The sequence below is a fragment of the Meriones unguiculatus genome, chromosome 1, assembly GCF_030254825.1.
Source record: "Meriones unguiculatus strain TT.TT164.6M chromosome 1, Bangor_MerUng_6.1, whole genome shotgun sequence".
Taxonomy (NCBI): Eukaryota; Metazoa; Chordata; class Mammalia; order Rodentia; family Muridae; genus Meriones; species Meriones unguiculatus.
In genome coordinates, this window is record NC_083349.1 from 164,879,500 (window position 1) to 164,897,726 (window position 18,227).

Sequence of the window (18,227 nt, forward strand, 5' to 3'; positions counted from 1 at the left end):
CCCTTGCCCTGCCACCCCCTGATTATTTGGCATGTGGTATAAAGTGTGTGCGTGTTTGTGTGTTTGTGCCTGCAGGCTTCTTTACTGCAGTGTGGATTGAAATGTTTTCACTGAGTGATTCCATCTTGTCACTGAGCAAGTGTTTCTTGATAGCATTGGTTTGTTTGGTTTGGGCTTTTGAAACACGCTCTCAGTTGGACTAGAACTTACTATGCAGACCCGCCTGGACCTGAGAATCCCCCTGACTCAGCCTCCTGAGCACTAGGTTTGCAGGAGTGAACCACCACCGTGTGTCTAGGATATGTTCTTTTTCCATATGTATGTGTGTGCTTAACAAACAGAAGGACGTCAAAGGTCAGGTTGGGGGCATTGTTCTCTCCTTCCCCCATATGGGGCCTAGTGATTAAAGTCACATCACCCAGCTGAATTGGCGAGTGCCTTTACCCACTGAGCTAACTCACTGACTAGCTTCATGGATGTGAATTTTTAAAACATTAAATATCTAGGATGTGTTAAGTAGAAACATTGTTTTTTTTGTTTTGTTTTGTTTTGTTTTGTTTTTTCATAAGAGTTCGTGGCATATGCCTTTAACCTCAGTACTAGGGAAGAGGGAGGCTGATCCCTGTGAGTTCAAGGCCAACCTAATCTACATTGTGAGTTCCAGCACAGCCAGGGCTACATAGAGAGTGTTTCAGAAAAAAACAAAGAATAGAGTTCATCATATTGCCAGTTGAAGGTTTCTATAATGGTACAAATCAAATAGTAACTTCTAGTAGGAGAATGCATTAAACTAGAAGCACCTCATTGAACTAACACTAGGTGGCACTATATCTTAGTGATGTATTTATCCTAAAATGATGTAGTTTACATTTTACTATGAAACTTATTATAGTTAAAAGAGCCCATGAAGATTGAATTTGTGTCCTTTCCTAATGACTGGACTTCTCAGTGATAACTCTTTATGGGAATGAATAGAAAGTGTGTTTTTTTGATCTATTACAATGTATCTTTAAAATTTATTTTACTGGAACTCAAAAAGGGGTAGTTTGTTTTTACAATTTTTAGTTATTGTTCTTGCATGTGTGCCTTTGTGTGTGCTTATGTGTGTATATGTGCTGTGTGTGCGTGCGTGCACGTGCATAGCATGTGCTCATGCCAGTGCCACAGCACAGGTGGGTGTCAGAAAACAACTTTGTGAAGTCAGTTCTGTCTTAAAAACTTTTACATGTTTAAATGGCTTCTGAGGATCAAACTAGTTGCCAGGCTTGTAGGCCAAATGCCTTTACCTGCTGCTCTATCTTGCTGACCCCAGTGAGTAGATTGTTTTTAATACTTGAGATTGCTAAAATACACAAGTATTGGGTTTTGAGCACAAACTTAAGCAGTTACTGTTGTGTAGTCATCATAGATACATTGTAACTTCTTTGTGTTTTTCTTTGAAATAGCTCACTTGTGGATGAACTGCAAGAAAGTGTATTCCCAATCCTTGTTACCTTACTGCAGCATATCTGTGCCCAGGTACTTTATGTGTGTGTTCTTGTGTATCATCAGCAAGGGTAGCTTTAATAATAGATGCTCTCTTAAACTAAGCGGGGCTCTTTGTTTGTTCAGTTGGTTGGTTTTTGTGGGTGTTTTCAGGCAGTTGTGCTGCGTAGCTGCAGGTAGGCTTGAATTATGATCCTCTCGCTCTTGGCATCCTAAGTGCAGAGAGGAAAGGCAAGGACCACCATACCCAGCTAACAAAGCGTACTTTTAAAGCAAAAGTTGTTTATTTTGGAATGTGATAGACATGCACAGGAGCAGGGAGAATGGTGTGAGTCAGCACATTCCCATCATGCATCAATTTTGTTGAGTTTGTATAGCCTGAATGTACATGCACCATGATCTTTTTTTTTCTTACGAAGCAAATTCCACCATATTTTTCATTCATAATATTTCAGTGTGTTTCTGTATAACAGAGAAGAACTTTTGAAAGAACATAAAATATTTACTACCTAAAAGACGAACTAATATCAATTATCTAATCCTGTTCAATTCTTAAAAATTTTTATGTGTATGAGTTTTGTTCATGTGTGTGCCTGGTACCCGTGGAGACAAGAAAAGACTGCTGGATCCCCTGGAACTGAAGTTAGAGACAGTTAGGAGTCATTATGCAGGTGCTGAGAACCAAACCCAGATCCTTTCAAAGAGCACTAAGCGCCCTTAACTGCTGAGCTGCCTCATTAGCTTCCATTTTCAAGTTTTTACTAATAGTTCATAAATTTGTGGAGCTGTTTAAGCAAACAGTTCTAAATTTGAGCTTTATCTACTGTAGGGATTCATAGTCTCTGAAGTTGTATGTTTTTCTGCAGAGAGGCTTATAGTTTGGTTTTCAATGGGATATAAGGAATAGAATTTATTAGTCACTTGTCCAATGTTTAAAGATCAGCAAGCTAATCACACTTGCTAATTTCCAGTTATGTCAGGTGCCTCAGCCATCCTGCAAGTGGATGGCCAGCCAGCTTTCCTTTCTGTGTTCCAGGTGGTGGATAAAGCAGAGTATCGGACTTACGCAGCACAGTCCTTGGTCCAGCTGCTTAGTAAGCTTCCCTCTGAGGAATATGCTACATTCCTTGCCTGGCTTTACAAATACTCACGAAGTTGCAAGGTAGGAGATGTGTCCAAATCAAAGCTTGCATCCTGGCTTTGAACGCCTCATGACAGCCAGGTCTTCATGCAGGAGAGCTGTTGCTTTGATTCTTATTTACTCCTAGTGATGGGTTCCTCTGTTTCTGCCTTACCAGATTTCACACCGGGTTTTCACTCTCGATGTGGCTTTAGCTCTTTTAGAGCTGCCTGAAAGAGAGGTGGATGACACTGTATTATTGGAGCATCAGAAGTTTCTAAAGCATAAGTTCTTTGCGCAAGAAGTTTTATTTGATCGTTGCTTAGACAAGGCACCTACTGTCCGCAGCAAGGCACTGTCCAGCTTTGCACATTGTCTGGAGTTGTCTAGCGACACATCAGTGATCTTCAGTAACAGTGAGTGGTAGAGGCTAGAGGCATAACTCAGTGTTTACCTGCCTAGTATATATGAGGACATGGGTCAAAACACACTGTGGATGGCCAAAAGAAAGGAAAAAAAAATGAACTGCAGGTGGATCATGCTTTGTTAAGGGGTGTGTGTGTGTGTATGTATGTGTGTTTAATGTAAACCCTCACAAACTACTTTATCATTTGTTGTTAAATTGCTGTGTGTGTGTAGCATCAGACCTTACACAACTAAGCTTGTATTGTACAACTTGAACATATCTCCAACTTCAAATCCCTTTTTAAGTAGGGAAGTCTGATATATTGGAAACTTTTCTGAAACAAAAGAATGTTGTCAGCAATTTTGACTGTCTACTGTAACTGGGGCTCCTTTGTATGTTTCCCTGAGTTTTATGGTATGTCTCTTTTATCTGTTTGCTTATTTTCAGGTCCTTTAGTTTCAGGAATACAGAGTTATTCTGGTACCACACTGAGACCCTCAACAGGTAATCATCAGTATTTTCTACTGAATTGGCTTTAAAAAAAAAAAGTGCTGACTTCTAGAATGACTCTTGCTTCCATTCCCACCTGTTCTAATGTTGCTCTTTTCTTCCTCAGAGAAGCTGAGGCTTGTTTTGGCCATTTCATCACTTGAGTAACATGCAGTGCTTATGCCATTGAAAATATGACGGACTTTTACCTTCATCTTTTTTTTTTTAATAGTGTTAACCACTGGGAATTGGCACTCAACGCAAAGCATCCGTGGTGACAGTGGTGAGAGAACTCCATCTGGAGGTACCCACACTTGTTTTTGCCTACTTTCTCTTGCTGCCTCTTCTCAAATATACCCTGTTCTACTTTTATGACATATATATATATAATATATATAATTTTTTTCATACTTTAGATTGCACATGTAAGGTAACGTGGTATTATATTTACTAGTCTGGCTTGTTTCTGACATAATATCTGGCTTCATGTATTTTTCAGCAGGTGGCATCATTCTGTTCTTCTGTGTGGCTGAATAGAACTCCACCTATATTTGTATCACACTTTCTTTATCCATTGTAGACACTGAGGTCAGTCTGTGACTTCAGTGTTGTAAATAATGCCACAGTAGGCATAAAGCTATATTTGTTATATACTAGGGTGAATTTCTTTCAGTTAGAAATCCACATGTGATGTAGCTGAGTCATATGACAGTTCTGTTTTTATTTTATTAAGAACTACTTGTTGCTGTGAATATATTTGATACATTGTCTCACTGTATTCCTGGCAAGTCTGGAACTCTGGGGATTTGCCTGCCTTTGTCTCCTGCATGCTGGGTGTAAAGGGGTGCACAGCGATGCCCAGCCAAGATCGTCGATTTTATTGGCAACATATCAGGATTACATTTCACCCTACGTCCTTGTACGCACTGGTTGTTTTGATTGTATTTTTTGAGACAAAGTGTTGCAGCGAAGAATGACATTGTTCTAAGTCCTCCACCTCCTGCGTGCTGGGGTCACAGGAGTACCCTAGTACACCCAATTTATGTGGCATTGTAGGATGTTAGTGTCACCTGCTATTTCACTGACATAGCCCATCTGTCCCTTTATGTCAGAAGTGATTGCTTTTATGCAATTGAATACACTGGCTGTTGGTGTATATTTGCTCATGACTGTATCTTTTTGATATCTTCTTTATTTTGCCAATATCTTTATGTCTTCTAACAGATTATGGCTTGAAGTCTGCTCTTTCTTATATAAATATTGCTATTTCTGCTTGTTTCCAGGTTACATTTGCTTGGAATATCATTTTCCACCCTTTTACTTTAGTCTTTGTATGTGTTAACTGGACAGGAATATTTCCTACAGGCAGCAAACAGTTGTTTTTAAGTCAGCCAACCTGTGGGGTTTGGGGTTGGGTTGGGTTGGGTTGGGTTAGGTTTGGTTTTTGGTTTTTGGTTTTTGGTTTTTGAAGATGGGGTCTCTCTGTGTAGTTCTGGGTGTGTGGAACTCACTCTGTAGACCAGGCTTTCAGACCTCGGAGATTTACCTTCATCTGCCACCCAACTAAAGGCATGCACTACCACTATCCGGCCCAGCCTAGCCTGTATGTTTTAATTAAAGAATTAATACCATTTACATTCAAGGTTATTTATTATTGGAAGGTATACAGCAACTAATATTATTTGTTATTCTCCTGATGCTTGGTTCTTTCCTACCCTTCTTTGCTTATTACTCTTCTGTAGTGTTTTTCCCCCATGTTCTTGAAGCTGTTTATCTTCTGTGTATGGATTTCTTTATTTTCTGTAGAGGTCCTAAGGTCTCTAGTCCTAAGGTCTTAGAGATCCTAAAGTTCTCTAGTCAGTTTTCCTTCAAAGGGCTTTCTCTCTCTCTCTCTCTCTCTCTCTCTCTCTCTGTCTCTCTGTCTCTCTGTCTCTCTGTCTCTCTTTCTCTCGATTCTGAAGCTAGTTATTCTGGTTATAATGATCTTGTTTTCCAGGGTTTTGTTTGTTGTTCTTTGGTGGGTTTGTCTTCATAAGAGAGTTGTCACTTCTCAAGGATTTCATATTCTTTTTTTGTTCTGTACTCTTAAATTTTTACCTGGTCATGTTGGCTTGGGGTGCAAAGCTTCCATTTTGAAATCAATGCCCTATCTTTCCCAGGATTTAGAAATTTTCCTATTTCATTCAGTAGGGTTTATTTGGTTTTGTTTGTTTGCCCTTAATCTAAAGCTCCATGCCACCTTCTATACTTGAATTGTTGATTTGTTATTTTAATCCCATCCACCCTGTCTTCAAGCTTTTGAAATACTTTTGCTTGATACAATCAGTTAGTAAGACGATCTGCTAAGTTTTTCTTTTACTTATTAAAATTTTTATTAACCAAGATTTGTTTTTTCAAAAATTTTTCTCTTTATTGAACTTCTTATTTAGAAACTATATTATTATTCTTTAATCTGCCTGGTTGTTTTTCTACATTTTTTCTTAATTGTTTTAAAAGTCATTCTTTTGAATTCTTTATCTGTCATCCATTTACTTCACTATCTTTGGAGTCAGTTTCTAAAGAATTATGAACTTTTGGAAATGTCACAGTGCTTTGGTTTTTTTGGTTAGTTGGTTGGTTTGATATTTTGAGACAGGGCTTCTTTGTGTAGTCTTGGGTGTTCTGGAACTAGCTCTGTAGACCAGGATGTTCTTGAAGTCACAGAGATCCACCTGCCTCTGCCTTCCAGGTGCTAGGCTTAAAGGCATTGCAGCAGCACTGCCTTTGTTTTTAATATTACCTGTATTCCTGTGTTGAGATTTATATATTTTGGGGATGGACATAACCTTCTACTTTTGTGTGAGAACTTCTTCAGACAGCACCGAAGTTCTGGCTCATTCTATGTCAAATTTTGAAATAAAGATAGTGTCATTTGGGAAGAGGGATCCTCAACTGAGAAAATACCCCTGACAGATTACAGTGGTCTTTGGATAAGTTGTGGGGTGCTTTCTTGGTTGATTTGTGTGTGAGGGGGGGGAGGGCCCCACTCACTCTGGGCAGTGCCATCCTTGATCTGATGGTTCTGAGCAAGTCATGAGGAGCAAGCTAGTAAATAGCATTCCTCTATGGCCTCAGCTTCAGTTTCTTCCTCCAAGTTGCTGCCTTGAGTTTCTGCTTTGACTTCTGTTAGTGATAGTGTGTGACCTAAGACTTGTAAGATGATTCATCAGTCTCTGCAGGACCCGCTAGACCCAGATTTTTTTGTCTCTGTTGGTCTCCTTGTGGAGCTCCTGTCCCCGCCAGGTCTTTCTATCTCCCCTTCTTCTATAAGTTTCCCTGCACTCTGCCCAAAGTTTGGCTATGAGTCTTAGCATCTGCTTTGATACCCTGCTGGGTAGAGTCTTTTCAGAGACCCTATGTAGAAGGCTCCTGTCTTTTCCTATTTCCTGTGTCTATCCTGTTGCCCTTCTGAGTGAAGATTAAGCATCTTCCCTAGGGTCCTCCTTGTTGTTTAGCTTCTTTAGGACTATAGATCTTAGTATGTTTATCCTATATTATGTGGCTAATATCCACTTATAAGTGAGTGTATACCATATGTGACTTTCTGCTTCTGGTTCACCTCACTTAGGGTGGTCTTTTCCAGTTCCATCCATTTGCCTGCATATTTCATGATTTCTTTGTTTTTAATTGCTGAGTAGTATTCCATTGTGTAAATATACCACAATTTATTTGTCCATTCCTCAGTTGAGGGACATCTAGGTTGTTTACAAATTCTAGCTATTATGAATAAAGCTGCTCTGAACATAGTTGAGCAAATGTCCTTGTTGTATGGTTGAGCATCTTTCAGATGTATGCCCAAGAATGGTATAGCTGGATCTTGAGGTAGGACTGTTCCTAATTTTCTAAGAAAGTGCCAGATTGATTTCCAAACCAAGGACCATTCATGGAGAGGACCTGGACCCCCTGTTCAGATGTAACCCATGGGCATCTCAGTCTCCATGGAGGTTCCCTAGGAAGGGGAGCAGGGACAGTCACTGGCATGAACTTGGTTGTCTGCCCCCCTGGTGAGGTGGCCTTACTACGCCACAGAGAAAGAGGATCCAGATAGTCCTGATGAGACCTGTAGGCTAGGATCAGATAGTAGGGGAAGAGGACCTCCCCTATCAGTGGTCTAGGAGAAGGACATGGTGGGGGAGGGGGAGACAAGAAGGAGAGTGGGTGGGACCAGGAGGAGATGGAGTCATAGCTGCCATACAAAGTGAATAAATTGTGATGATGATGATGATGAAAAATACTTGTAGGCTGCCCAAGTTGTTCATCAAGGTGTTATATCACAGCAATAGAAACCATAACTAAGACAACCCTTCTCATTATTTTCAGCTGGGGATATACTTTTTTTTGTGAAGTATTAAATATATTTCCAGTTGGGTTTTGTAGTGTCGTTCTCTTGTTACTTCTCTGATGGGCACTGGTGTATTTTGATAGAGCTTGACACAGGTATGCCAGAATTTGAGTTTTCTGCCTTCTTTGTACCTCTCACAGGAATGGAGTCTTACAGATGAGGCTGATGTGCTGTAAACAGCCAAGTCCGTTGGGTACTTTCTCTGTAATTACTCTTCTAGTCTTGTCACTAATGTGTTGAATATGGTAGCAGTCTATGGAGCAGCCTGTCGTAGATATGGTGTACAGTATTCTTGTTTCCCTCTGCTGTTGCTGTACAGGGGGACAAGCTGTCAGCTTTTTCCCTCCATTCATGTCCACTTGTATCCTGGTCATTAGCTGGAGCTTTTCTCTCCCATATTCTTTGAGTTAAAGTATTAACTGCTGTTCAAACAAGGGCAACTTGGGTATAGAGCTAGGTGTTTCCTTGCCCTCTCTGGGAAAGGAGTTCAGTGGTAGAGAACAATTTATACAATGTAGTATATTTTGCCAGACAATAGTAACAGCAACAAGTACCACTGAATTAATATAGAACTAAAATAGAAACCAAGTACCTTCCTCCACGCCACAGGAATGGTAGAATAGTAGTATTCTAAAACAGAAATTTGTTTTTATTTTTATTGGGGGTGTGTGTTTGAGTGTGTGTCTGTTGGTAGTCACAGATGCATAGTGAGGGTCAAAGGACAACTTGAAGGAGGCATTTCTTTCTATCATGTGTGTTCCAAGCATTAAACTTAAGATTTCTTTTTTAATTATTTATTTTTATTATATGCATTGGCGTTTTGCTTGTATGAGGATATGTCAGATCCCTGGAACTGGTATTACATTACAGGCAGTTGTGAGCTGTCATGTGAGTGCTAAGAACTGAAGAGCAGCCAGTTTAGCCATCTCTCCAGCCCTGAACTCAGGTTTTCAAGCTTAGCAAGTACCTGCGTGCTAAGCTATCTCACTGGCTCCCCAAACAGGAAAATTTTATTTTAAAATTCTTTATTATTTTATCATTTTGCGTGATGGCTGTTTTGATTTCATGTATGCCTGTGTACCACATGTGCCCAGAGCCCATGGAGGCCAGGAGATCAGATCCCCAAGCATTGCAGTTAAAAACAAATGTGAGCCACCATGTCGGTGCTGGAAATGGAACCAGCATTCTCTGAAAGAGCAGCCAGTGGTCTTAGCCATTCAGCCATCTCTTCAGCTCTAAGCCAGAAAGTTTTAAAAAGAAGAATGAAAGGGAACGGGACAAGTAAGGAAGAAAATGGGAAGTGAAAAGCAAAAGAAAAACCTAGACTATTTAAAATGTAGAGAAGGAGTAAGTAGGGGAAGGTGGAAAGTGAAGTCCTTGATTACAAGGAAAAGAAGGAAGATATAGAGTGGATACAATCAGAAGGAAAAGTACCAACATCAAAAATGATAGAGATAGAACTGGGAGGTGGCTTAGCAGGTAAAAACACTGGCCGGGAAAGCCTTGATGACCCAAGTTCAGTCCTCAGAACCCGTATTTTAAAGAAAGCCATGTGCTGTGGTTTGTGTGTAATCCCAGCGTTTGCACAGCAGGATTCGAGATGGAGACAGTACACTCCCCCAGGGTCTGGTGGGCCAGCTTGCCTGCTATGTGACAGAACAGCAGAAATGAGAGACTATGCTTCAGCTAGGTGGAAGCCTTCAGAAAACCGTAGTCCTGGAGAGCTGCTGCACCCATTTTTAAAGGGACACCCGAGAGCCAGATGCCCAGCCCAGCTCAGTTCCAGCCTGATCCAGTCCCTGGGGATCTTTCCAGAATGTTCCTTTCCCCTCAGCCTTCCTGAGTTATTAATTGGCTCAAACTCTTAAAAGCAAACAACAGCTTAATAAGAAAATCAGGTTTATTAGCATATTTGGTGCAGACTGTGGGAAAGAAAACACAGAGCAGGGCTTAAACTTACATGATATCTTCAACAAAAATCTATGTGATGAAATTGATGGTGTGGGCATGCAACTATAGGCTTCCAAATGTGGGAAGGTAAAAATGTTGAAGCCCAATAGATTTTATTGATGCTTCTGGGCTGGTAAGGAGTTGTCTTTAGGACAGAGAATTTGTTTCATGCCTTCAGGCAGAAAGTTGGGAGACAAAACTTTTCCCTGTTTGCACTGCTTGTTTTCAGTTAAATTTTTTTTTCCCCTAGAAGGATGTTTTGGAGTGGCATACTCTGTATTCCATTAGTAGGTTTCTCCAGTGCCCTGAATTACAGAAGTAGACAGACTTAAGCCTTTTAATTCTCATACTTTGGGGTCATCAGTAGGTTTTAGACATCAGGAAGAGAGGGTTTTTCTGTATTTGCTCCTTTTCAAAAGCTGTTTGACCTGCCTGAGTCCTTTGTATCCCATAGCAATTATGGAGCCACAATTTGGTATGTTGAAACCTACCAAAAAAAAAAAAAAAACAAACAAGACATGGATGTTTTGTATCTTTTTTCTCTCTCATAATAAGGTTTCTCTGTGTAGCTTGGGCTGTCCTTACTCCCTCCAAGGGTAAGATTACAGAAGTATACACCATTCCTGGCACCCTCTTGCATTTTGACAGGGATTGATTTGAGCATGAACCTAGAGGCTACTGTTGTATGAATGTAGTAATACTCTGAGCTGTGAACGTCTGGTGTGTTTCGTAGGCACTTCATTTGTTTTAGGGATGATTTTGTTGTAGTCCTTTTCCTTTTTTTTAATTTTTATTTTTGAGACAAAGCCTTTTTGTATGTCTCAGGCTGGCTTTGAACTCTCTGTCCTCTTGCCTTGGTCTTAAATAAAATACAGCCTGTGTATATTACTGTGCCTGAGTTGTCGTCATGTAAACAAAAAACTTTTTTTTCTTTTAAGAGTTTCACTACATAACCCAGGTTAGCCTGTAACTTACAAAGTAGCCCTCACCAGCCTGAAACTATTGCTCCTGTCTTAGCCTCCTAAGTGCTAGCCTTCCAGGCATGCATTACCGTGGCTAACCTTCCTATAAGTATAAATATATATGGCCAACCATGTTAACAACTGTAGCTCCTTGAATTTAGTCTTGACTACTTTATTCTTTTTGGTACTGACATAAGTTGAAATGTTCTCTTTATTTCACTTTTAAATTTTTGTCAATAGTTATAAAGGCTTTTCATTATTGATCTTTTAATTCTGTAATTTGGATGTGGTGGTTTGAATAAGAATGGCCCCCATAGGCCCATATATATGAATGCTTAATCACTAGTGAGTGACACTATTTGAGAAGGATTAGGAGGTGTGATCTTATTGGAGGAAGTGTGTCACTGGGGTAGCCCTTGGTTTCAAAAGCCCATACCTGGCCTAGGATCTCTCTGCCTAAGGATCAGGATGTAGCTCTCACCTGCTGTTCCAGTGCCTGCCTGAATGCCATCATGCTTCCTGCCAAGACCATAATAAGCTCTGAAACTGTTAGTCAGCCCCCAGTTAAATGCTTTCTCTTATAAGAGTTGCTGTGGTCATGGTGTCTCTTCATAGCAGTAAAACAGTGACTAAGACACTGAGTAAACCCATTACAGTAGGTTTTGTTTTTCTTTTTGTTCTGTGGAATTCTTAATATTTTTCTGTATAGAAGGTTAAGTCTCCTTCAAATAGAGATAATTTACTTGTTCCTTTCCACCTAGATGCTTTTTAGTTATTTTTCTTACCTAGTTGCTATAGCCTGACTCTCTAGTACAATGTTGACTAGAGATGGAAAGAGTCTTGAATTATGCATTTGTTTTTAGTTGGGCAGAACTTTTGGTAATTTGTATTGGTCAAGGTTTTGAGTCACAGAACATATATATATATATCTATATATACATATATATGTGTACGTGTGTGTGTATACACATACATATATGTAAAGGGGAATTTATTGAAATGACTCACAGGCTGCAGTCCAAGTAATGCAGCCATGGCTAGCTATGAGCAGAAAGTCTAAGAATCTAGTAGTTGCTCAGGCTGAGGAGTATCTCAGCTGGTCTCTACATGTCAGAATCCTGAAGAAGCAGGCTCCAATGCCAGTGAAAGAATAGATGTACTAGCAAGGCAAGGGGAGGCAGGCAAAGAACAAAACCTTCCTTCTTCCATTGTCCTTATATAGGCTTCCAGCAGAAGATATGGCCCAGATTAAAGCTGTCTTCTTGCTTTAAGATCTGAATCCCAGGTGTGCCCTACATTTCTGGATTGTAGTTCATCCCAGACATAGTCAAGTTGACAGTCAAAACAATAGCTGTCACAGTCTGCATCCTTGAGTGTGTTATCAGCTGTAAGCTCTTTGAGTATAGCCTTTATCATTGGGGGGAAGTTTTTGTTCTGAGTGTTTCCACCCTGAATGTTTTAACCCTCAATGTTACAAATACTTTTCTTCATTTGTTAAGATGATTTCCTTTCTTCTGATGCAGTGGTATTTTCATTCATTGATTTTTTTTTTTCATATTAGAATCAACCTTTAATTCCCAAGATTAATAGAAGACATAGTATAATCCTTCTTTAATGTTGCTGGGTTCAATTTACTAGGGTTTTGCTGAGATTGATGTCTGTGGTCTTAAGGGTTCTATCTTGTTGAGGTTTCTGTGGTTTTGCTGTCATAGTGAGACCAGCAAGTATTATGAGAGGGAAGTATATTCTGCTCTTCTACCTTTTGTTCAAGGTTGTGAAGGAATCTTACTCATTTTTGTGTCATGATTTGGTAGGATTCCTAGTAAAACCTTCTAGTCTTTGGCTTTTGTGTATATGGTTTGAAGTTCTTTTATGACCAGTTGACTTTATTTATGTTTATAGATGTAATCACTTTCTTTTTGTTAAGTCATCTTTGAATATCCACCTTTAAACACTTACTTCTTTCATTAATTTGTTGGCATAAAACTGCTCCTATATCCCTTTGTGCTATGTAAACTGATAGTAATGTCATAATGTTACGTATCTGGTTTTAATAATTTGAATACTGTTTTCTTGTTCGGTCTAGTTAACGTTTGTTAACGTTAATATTGTGGCTATTTTCAAAATATTATCTGAACTTCGTTGAATTTTCTCCATTTTATCTAAGCAGTTTCTATCTTTGGCCTGGGGACCTCTTTTAAGGCTCTTTGATGTGAAAAACCATGTTCATATTATTATCAAGGTATCATTTACTTCCCATGATCTCACAATTGACATTTCCCAGGGGTCCCATAATGTCCTATAACAGATGAAAGTTGAGCAGGCTTTTACTAATCCAAGCATCAGAGTGTACAAAAATGAAGCAGTGCCACTCTTTTGTTGTATTCTTAAAAGTATAACTGTCTTTTAAGCATATTATATATAGTACATGTCTTATTTATTTGATTTATTTAGAAAGCATTGTGTGTCTGTAATGGAGTAGATAGGTTATGCATGGTGCACATGTCAGAGGACAACTTTGGAGAGTTACTCTTCTCCTTTGTTTACATGGGTTTTAGGGACTCAAAGCAAGATTTACAGGTTTCGTGGCAAAACTCTGAACCCACAGAACCATCTTCTCAGCTCCTCTTGTCTTTTAATGAGTTACTAAATGTTCTTAAAATTTTCAGTTTAATTTTCTAATTTATACTAAAGACATAATTTTTAGAGAATAACTCTTTTAGGTACTTAGTAGTCCCTTCCTAGCAGAAAATTCAAAGTAGTCACATAGTACCTCTTTGAGGCTTTAAAATATCTCTGGGTGTGATAACTTTTATTTGCAGCCAAGTGAAATAGACGTAAATAATTCATTCAAAGTTGTAGAGGGCTGCTACAGCCATGACTGGGAACCTCAGAGGCTACTCCTCTTCCTGGTTGTTCTAAGTTCATCTCCCAGCATCCCTCAAGAAGCCCACAGCTGCTTTTGACTCTAGGTTCTGGGGATCTGATGCCATCTGACCTCTATCTACAGGCACCTCCTACACACGGGGAAGTGGGGAGGGAGGTTGTACAGAAATAAAACAAAATGAATCCTTAAAAGTTTATTTAGTGATAGAAGCCAGGATTTAAAATCAAATTCCTAAATATTATAAAGTTAATACTTTCTTCTAGCAAATACCTAATTTAAATTTTCTTCGTTTTCAAGACTTTTTGATACTCTCCTTTCTTAGGACTTAGAGTAATTAGTGAGTCTCTTAGCCAATCCTGTATTCTCAGCTTCTCAGTATTGTGACATGTTAGGTTGTGCCCAGTCTTTCTCAAGACTGTGACTCTTTGATGTTGGTCAACAGAGAGATACATCATGGCAATGCTGAGAAAAAGAACCAAGGATGAAAAAACCAACGTCAGGAAGTCTGCACTCCAGGTGGGAGCTTTTTCTTTGACACTCAGAAATTTCATGAAACCTCAGAAATGCCATATTCATTGTCTAACTTGGTTTTCGTGCTTGGCCTTGGTTAAAAACTATAGAACTAGAAGAATAATTTGCTGATTTTTAAGCTTTCAGTTTTACTTAGTGGCTTTTTTAAGACACACAACTTTTTTGGGGTGTAGTGGGATGGATGTGTCTTGTCCTAGCTCTCAGGAGGCAGAGGCAGGCATTTGATTGAACCAAGTGTGAGTTTGAGACCAGCCTGATTTACATAATGAGTTCCAACTCAGCCAGGACTACACAAAAGTATAAGAAACAAACAATCTTTTATATGTATTTGTTTGGACAAGGAGACCATTGATGAATTTCAGTAGGTTTGTGAAATTGGTTGTAATGTTCAGTCTTCTCTAGAGAGTCTTCTCAAAAGATAGAATACTGTTGGGAGGTAGGGTTGATCCATAACCCCCAAAATGTTAAAAACCACAAACTTGAAGCATTTCTCTATCTATGTTTACTTTTTCTGTGTTTGTGCCCTGTGTGCACTACCTCATTTTGTACCTTTCAGGTGTTAATAACTATTTTGAAACACTGTGACATCTTGAGTATGGAGGAGGACCTGCTGATCCTACGGGACCATTGCCGAGACCCCGCCATATCTGTGCGGAAGCAAGCCTTGCAGTGCCTTACAGAACTTGTTATGGTGAGGAGAATCACACACGCTGTGTGTAGGATGCTTAGTGCTGTATATCAAAAGCATTCTGAGTTGGCTTTAATGGTTCACACTTGTAATTAGGCTGAACAGGAGGATTACTGTGAAGTTAAGGCCATCTTGGTCTACAGTATACCCTGTCTCAAAAAAAAAAAAAAAATTCTGGAGTTTTAGACTTAAGGAGAGAGAATACACTTTGTATGCAGAAAGTTATGAGTTTAGTCCCCAACACCAAAAGGCATCAAGAGTAACTCTACACAATAATTACCTGTTGCTAAATATTAAGTAAGCCATTTAGAAATTCACCTGAGCCCACTACAGGACTAAACACCATCAACAGGGAAATAAAAAAGCTGTCTTTGGCAGATGCTTATGGTTCCAGAGGGTAAGAGTCCATTGTGGCAAGGAGGCCTGGCAGCAGTCAGCAGGTATTGTGATGATCCAGAAGCTGAGAGATCACATCTTAACAGCGCAAAGACTAGACTGGAAATGGGACAAGGCTTCAGCAAGGCTGTACCCTCCCCACTGCCACCTCTCTGTGACAGCGCCAACTGCAGACAAAGTGTTTAAATGCCTGAGCTTAAGGGCTGGTGCTCATTCACTGGAAGCAAACTTTAAAGTCGATTTGATTAAAACAAGACCTGGATTAATTTTTGTCAATTAAGATATGTAAATATTGCCATAAGAGCATATTCATTAATATGATATTTAATTTATTTCTCCCAATTAATTGGTTGTCGAAATGTTTTTAAAGGATGCTTATTCTTATTAGAGAAGGCATTAAAGATGAATACTTTAAAAATTTATTTTTATTATTTAAGTGTACGTGTGTGTGCTTGCTTGTGAGTATCAGCATGCTCGTGCAGTGCCCTAAGAGGCCAGGGGCACCAGAGCCTCTGGATCTGGAATTAACTGAGTGGTGAGCTTGGGTCACAAGAGCAGCAAGTGCGGGTAACTACTGAGCTATCTCTCTAGCCCTAGCAATGCAGCATATTTTGGCTTTTTCTGTCAGCACATTTTCCTTGAAGCAAATACCATTTGTTATTGGTTTTGAATAAAATAATGGCTTTAATTTATAAGTTTAAATTTTAATATGCATTGATTTCGTCATAAGCTGGAGGTTACAGTTTTTTGTTTTTAGGTTGTTTTTTTTTGTTTGTTTGTTTTATAACTTTGAATATCGTTTTTGGGGGGAATTTTTTGTTTGGTTGCAGTTTTGTTTTTTTGCTTTATGTTTTATTTGCAATTATATGCAGTTATTTATATTTTTATTTTTTTTCTTGGGCACAGTACGAAGTGTTATGCCAACGGTTTCAGACACACAAAGCATACCTTCTAACATTAAACTGAAGCCCTACCTCCTGTAAATGTGATTATATTTAGCATGTCTTTGGACTTCATTGGCTTGTGTCTAGACTTGCAGTAATGTCAGATCTTCTGCCATAATGTTTTCAACCTTAGGCCCAACCTACATGTGTCCCGGTCCAGAAAGCCTGGTTGATGGGAGTCATCCCAGTGGTGATGGACTGTGAGAGCACAGTGCAAGAGAAGGCCTTGGAGTGCCTGGATCAGCTCCTGTTGCAGAACATTAAGCACCAAAGGAAATTCCACAGTGAAGACAGAAGTCAGGTGCTTGCTTGGGCCCTACTTGCTCTCCTCACTACAGAATGCCAGGATCTGAGGTACCTTGACTATATCCCTCAAATTTCTCATAGAAGGCATGTTGTGTTGTGTTTTAATGATGTGTTTTTATTTATGTATATGAACGTTTTGCTTCTGGGTGTGTGTGTGTACACGATACCTGTGGAAGCCAGAAGATGGCATTATGGAACAGGAGTTGTGTATGTTTTTTGAGCCATCATGTTGGTAGTGGGAACCAAATGTGGGTCCTCTGTGAGAGCAGCCAATGCTATTAACCACTGAGTCATATTTCTGGTCCCCATGTGCTGTTTTAATAATAATTTTCCATTGGTATCTAAAGATCAGTTGTCTAGATTTTTAGTATATTTGAAGACCCTGTGTGCTTACCTTTTTACTTGATACTCTTAGCATTATTGTGTTTTTGTGGTACCTTTGATCCTTCCAGCTCCTTTTCCATTTTGAGACTGGCACTGGGTAGTAATGAATATAGCATGGTATTGTAGCGTCTGTGTCCCCACTACTTGCTCTTAGGAAGGCTACATCTTCATTTGCTTTGGTTTGGTTTTGGTTTTGATTTTTGGTTTTTCAAGACAGGGTTTCTTCATGTAGCCCTAGGTGTCCTGGAACTCCATCTGCCTCTGCTCCTGAGTGCTGGGATTAAAGATGTCCATCCAGCCTACATTTTCATTTATTTTATTGGACTAGTGGGTTAAATAGCTCTGTGCTTTTGTTTCTGTTTGACAACACTGAGGATGTACTGTGAACAGTGAACATTGTGCTGAGGAGTTAGGAGCTGTGGTGGTACCTTGACCGCAGTGATCTTTTGATTGGATTGTATTTGGACTGCAGAAGCCACTTTTTTCTTTTCCTTATGTCTTCTTGTCATACAAGAAGCACAGACTTGTACTTATAGAAGGATTACACAATAGGAAGTAATTGGTTGTCATTAACTTCTACCCTGTGGCCTTTGCAGATAGCTTGTTTCTGGGCCTACGTTTCCTCATTTTCAAGAGCAGCTAATGGGTTACTTGATATTTTCAGCCTTTTGGTATTAAAACTTTACCACTAAAAATTCATTCATCTAGTCAGTATTTTCTCAGTACCACCTAAGCTTTTGCTGATACTCCTTTAAGGGAGGGATTTATTCCAAAGTAGAATCTACTTTCCCACTCTTTCTAGTCATTGTCTTAGTTTCTTTCTCTGTTGATCTGATAAAATTCCCTGACAAAGTGGCTTAAGGAGGGAACGGTTTATCTTGGTTTACTGTTTTCAGGTTATGGTCTGTCACGATGGGGAAGCCATATCAGCAGGAGCTTGGGGCAGCTGCTCACATCATAACACAGCAAACAAATAAAAAAGCAGAGCAGAGAACAACAAATGCAGTGCAGAGCTCTTTCTCTGTTGAATGCCAGTCAGGATCCCTGGCCAGCAGTGTTTTTCCCATGGAAGCTGGGTCTTCCATGTGTATTAATACAATCTGGATAATATCTCACAGACATCCTCAGATGTTAACCGTAAACTAAATAGTCCCTCATAGGTAAACCTAGAGTCTTGCCTGAAGGTCATTCGAGATTCTGGCAAGTTGACATGTAATTATCACTTAGTCTTAAGTCCCCAGGGTTGCCCAGTTTTAAACAATAGGCTCCTTCTCGAGATGGCTTTTCCTTTAAGTTTA

General features: G+C 39.5%; 1 protein-coding gene across 1 annotated transcript in view; it reads left to right on the forward strand.

Annotated features, from left to right (window-relative positions):
* Positions 1–18,227, forward strand: part of Ncapd3 (non-SMC condensin II complex subunit D3) — a 72,881-nt gene that overhangs the window by 17,794 nt on the left and 36,860 nt on the right. The window contains exons 10-17 of the mRNA XM_060371109.1: positions 1,446–1,518; positions 2,522–2,647; positions 2,784–3,021; positions 3,459–3,515; positions 3,733–3,804; positions 14,123–14,196; positions 14,768–14,902; positions 16,373–16,593. Coding sequence (XP_060227092.1) covers positions 1,446–1,518; positions 2,522–2,647; positions 2,784–3,021; positions 3,459–3,515; positions 3,733–3,804; positions 14,123–14,196; positions 14,768–14,902; positions 16,373–16,593 — 996 coding nt within the window. The remainder of the gene's footprint in view (positions 1–1,445; positions 1,519–2,521; positions 2,648–2,783; positions 3,022–3,458; positions 3,516–3,732; positions 3,805–14,122; positions 14,197–14,767; positions 14,903–16,372; positions 16,594–18,227) is intronic.